A 5,092-nucleotide genomic window follows, 5' to 3' on the forward strand; every position below is an offset into this window, starting at 1 on the left:
AAAAAATGCGCCGTAACCGGAGAGTGGGATCCAAAATAATACTGTCCGGCCAGTCAAAGGACGCCATAACTCTCTAGAGGTAGTATCAATCTTTGCAATGTGAATTTGAAAAGATTTTCAGATCACAGGAAACTGGCGCCTTCTCAGACCGAGATCCTCTTTGCCTTTTCTGGAGATACAGTGTTGGACGGTGCTCTCGACAGCCTTAATTACATCACTCCGTCAATATCCCGGTCGAGATTTCTCAAGAATCAGCAGGACAAATCACTATCCGAACCCTTTTTACTCACAACGTTGGGCTTTACTCTGAGAAGCTTCTCTCTTAGGATCTATATACTCTTAGCAACTTTACTTTTTGATACTTTACTGTTGGAAGCTTTACTTTTAGAAGTTTTACTCTTAGAAGTTTTACTCTTAGAAGCTTTATTCTTCAAAGCTTCACTCTTAGGAGCTTGATTATTAGCTACTTTACTCCTAGAGAGTTTACTCTTGGAAGATTTACTCTTGGAAGCTTTACTTTTAGAAGTTTTACTCTTAGAAGTTTTACTCTTAGAAACTTCATTCTTCAAAGCTTCACTCTTGGGAGCTTTATTATTAGCTGCTTTACTCCTAGAGAGTTTACTCTTGGAAGATTTACTCTTGGAAGCTTTACTTTTAGAAGTTTTACTCTTAGAAGTTTTACTCTTAGAAACTTTTTTCTTCAAAGCTTCACTCTTGAGAGCTTTATTATTAGCTGCTTTACTCCTAGAGAGTTTACTCTTGGAAGCTTTACTTTTAGAAGTTTTACTCTTGGAAGCTTTATTCTTCAAAGCTTCACTCTTAGGAGCTTTATTATTAGCTGCTTTACTCCTAGAGAGTTTACTCTTGCTTCACTCTTAGGAGCCTTATTATTAGCAGTTTTACTCTTAGAAGCTTTATTCTTTGGAGATTTACTTTTGAAAGTTTTATTATTGGTTTTTTTTTTACTCTTAGCTATTTTACTCTTAGCAGTTTTAATCTTAGAAGCTTTATCCTTATCAGCTTTACTTGTCGAAGTTTTACTCTTGGAACCTTTACTCTTGGAAGCTTTACTCCCAGAAACTTTACTCTTCGCAGCTTTATTCTTAGAAGTTTTACTATTAGCTGTTTTACTCTTGGCAGCTTTACTCTTAGAAGCTTCGCTCTTAGCAGCTTTACTCTTAGAAGCTTCACTCTTAGTAGCTTCACTCTTAGTAGCTTCACTCTCAACAGCTTTACTCTTAAAAGCTTTACTCCCAGAGGCTTTACTTGTATCAGCTTTACTCCTAGAGACCTTGCGCTTGGAATCTTTACTCCTAGCTGCTTTACTCTTAGCAGCTTTACTCTTAGCAGCTTTACTCTTAGCAGCTTTATTCTTTTAAGCATTACTCTCAGAATCTTCTTGATTAAGTCTGATTATCATAACACGCAAAAAAAAAAAAAAAAAAAAAAAAAATACGAGATTTAGCTAACTAAATCGACACCTGGAAATTTAGAACTTACTGCTCAATTTAACGTTTCTGAAATGTATCATATTTCTAAGGTTAGGGGCTAAGTACGCCATCTTTTTAATCGAGACAGATTAACTTGACTTAAAATTGTTTATATAACAGATTATCGTTCTCGGACTTATCATGTATTGATCATATGAATCCCGTTTTAATGAATCCCCTTTCATTTCATCCTTCTTATAGTGTATTTACCTCCGCCAACGGAGTTGGACGTTGGTTATGTTTAAGCCCCTGTTTGTGCGTTTGTTTGTGTGTGTCAGTGTGTTTGTTTATGAACAGCTTTCTGGCCACAATTCTAGTCGTAGAGGAATGAAACTTTCAGGGATTAACTTTTAAGTAAAAAGCTAGAAATGAATAAATTTTAGAAGGTCAAGGTCACGGTCAAGCAAAATGTCCAATTCACGTAATCAGCCTTAAGTTAGGACAACGTTGTCAGAGACTTCAAACTTGGTTCAGATTTTAGTGTATGTCAAGGTTACGGTCAATAAAAATGTCCAATTCACGTAATCAGCCTTAAGTTAGGACATCGTTGTCAGAGACTTCAAACTTGGTTCAGATTTTAGTGTATGTCAAGGTTACAGTCAATAAAAATGTCCAATTCACGTAATCAGCCTTAAGTTAGGACATCGTTGTCAGAGACTTCAAACTTGGTTTAGATTTGAGTGTCCAAAAATCCACGCCAATTGGTAAATGTTAAGGTTTAAGGTCAAGGTAAGGGCCAATCAAAAGGTTCAGAAATAAGCTGCCACGGCGGAGGTCAGCGCTCAACTGGGTGCCCCTCTAGTTATTACTATTTTCTTTCGAAATAAAATTCTCTTCCTGTTTAATCTCTCGACGACTTCTTATCTATCTTTCCTTCAGAAAATTATCTAATCTCTTTTTTTATTTTGTTCATTATATAATTTATCTTTTTGATATAAATTGCACCGTGAAATTTATTCTAAAAAGACTGCTTCAGTATCTCCCCTTCTGTTTCATCTTATTACTTCTCGTCTCTCTCTCTCTCTCTCTCTCTCTCTCTCTCTCTCTCTCTCTCTCTCTCTCTCTCTTTCCTACCACTACTGCTACTACTACTACTACTACTACTACTACTACTGATAATATTACCAAATGATGTTCTGTAAAGCAGAATTCTTCAAGAAAGAGGCAAAATGATTAATTTAACAACAAAAATAACTGTCATTTTACTTCCTTGCCACTTCTGATAGCTGATATCAAAACCTTTTATTACATAAGCCAATGTAGATTAATCTTAATACTAAAATCATTTATTTATACATTATATACAAACGTTTATAAATATACATATATATACATATATGCAGAAGAACCACAGGGAAAATGAAAATACGAAATATACGATTAAGTCCTGACTAGTTTCATGATACTACTTCAGAGGACTGATTTATTGAGAGAGGTTTCTTTACATTTTATAGGGAAAGTAAACGTACGAACATACATATAGAGGCGCACAGAACAATGACAATCACATACCAGCTACCTGGGCTATGGTCAGGTGTTTACTGGACGGAGATCCGACCTCATTAGACACCTGCTAAAAAGGGTCATTCTGGTGACTGGTAAATTCTTGTTTTTGACTTTCAATACAGTTTATTTATATGAATAACGGTAGCCTTATCTATATAAATATACATATATATACAAATACACGTATACACATACATCTATATATACATATATGCATATACAGTACATATACATACATATACACATACATTCACATACATACAAATATATACACACATACATATACATATACATATATATACATACATATATGCATATATACACATACATAAATATACATACATATATACACTTATATACATATATATTTATATATATCTATGCACATGCAGCATTATTACCATAAACATAAAATCACGTATATATCAATACTTATATCTAGCATAACACTATATAGTGCTAGTTTACTTATGCATACTATATAAAATAATTGTACCCTTTAATGAATGGTACCTTAGGTTTAAATATTAGTTTCACAGTGACGTTACCTATTCACAATACATTCAGTTTTACATTAGGTGGTTAAAGTTTTTTTATATAGCTTACAAATCTCTCTACATATAAAGGCGTCGAGTTTATACATTCCATGACCAATATTCAATTTGTTTTCAAAGGTTTCTTTTATGAAACTGGACTCTATGATGTTTCTTTCCACTAAGTTATTTAAATGAACTAATTTCTTTACACCTGACCAATTAATAGTGTGATTTTTATCTCTAACGTGAGCAGAGTGCATTATTATCTTGAGCATATCTGACACTTTTCTTATGTTGTTCAATTCTCTTTTCTAGGTCTTTACCAGTTTGAATAATATAGTATTTTTCACAAGCATTGCATGGAATACGATATACACATCCCTTGGTAATGTCAGGAGAATTCTTTATTAAGGCTGTTTTTATTGTATTTTTACTCTTAAATGCTACATTTACATTGAAATTTTTCAACAGTTGGCTGGTATGGGATTGTCAATGTTCTGTGCGCCTCTATATGTATGCTCGTACGTTTACTTTCCCTATAAAATGTAAAGAAACCTCTCTCAATAAATCAGTCCTCTGAAGAAGTATCACGAAACTAGTCAGGACTTAATTGTATATTTCGTATTTTCATTTTCCTTGTGGTTCTTCTGCATCTGAGCATCACGTTTTCATGTGATTTTTACGCATATAAATATATATATATATATATATATTATATATATATATATATATATATATATATATATATATATATAATATATATATATATATATAAAACGTATGCATTTACATGTATAACCGTATTAAATCTCACTAACTTCATTATCGAAATATTCCTCTCCTGGACAAGTTTCATTTTTTCCGCCTACCATTATCTGCGTCATGCTTTCAACACACCAGTTCGTCGAACTTCTCCCAGGTGAGGTCATTGGCGCAAATATTTCGAAGGATGCAATACCTCCTCTAATTTCGCAGAAGGAAGAAGATGGCTGGGTTTGATTAGTGCATATTTATTTTGCATTAATTTGCCATTTTCCTTTCTAAGTGGTCATTTGTGTGTTGTAGATGACTGAAGTCTAATTATATTAGTGTACGAGACCCGTCAAAAATGACGTTTAAATATTTAGATAGATATGCACACACATGGACACGCAGCGCCCTCTCACCAGGATAGGACTACCCCTTCTCCTTCCTAGACAAGGGACGGGGGCGGGGAGCTAAGTGACCGGAAAGAATTATATATATATATATATATATATATATATATATATATATATATATATATATATATATATATTATATATTGTATATATATATGTATATATATATGTATATATATATGTATATATATGTATATATATTGTATATATATGTATATATATATATATATATATATATATATATATATATATATATATATACATATATATAATGTATATATATATATATATATATATATATATAATTTATATATATAGGAAATGTTAATATATATACAGTATATGTGTGTGTCCATATGTACATTATATATAGACATATGTCCATATAAATATTATATAT

At 32.2% G+C, this 5,092-nt stretch overlaps 1 protein-coding gene across 1 annotated transcript; it reads right to left on the reverse strand.

Moving 5' to 3' along the window:
• Positions 1-329: 329 nt before the first annotated feature.
• LOC137651823 (micronuclear linker histone polyprotein-like) lies at positions 330-4,461 on the reverse strand. The gene is made up of 3 exons (XM_068385043.1): positions 4,351-4,461; positions 982-1,372; positions 330-811 (listed from the first exon to the last, which is right to left on the reverse strand). Exons 1-3 carry the CDS (start codon positions 4,459-4,461, stop codon positions 330-332), a joined length of 984 nt encoding a protein of 327 aa, XP_068241144.1.
• Between the last annotated feature and the right edge of the window lie 631 nt (positions 4,462-5,092).

The sequence above is a fragment of the Palaemon carinicauda genome, chromosome 13, assembly GCF_036898095.1.
Source record: "Palaemon carinicauda isolate YSFRI2023 chromosome 13, ASM3689809v2, whole genome shotgun sequence".
Classification (NCBI taxonomy): domain Eukaryota; kingdom Metazoa; phylum Arthropoda; class Malacostraca; order Decapoda; family Palaemonidae; genus Palaemon; species Palaemon carinicauda.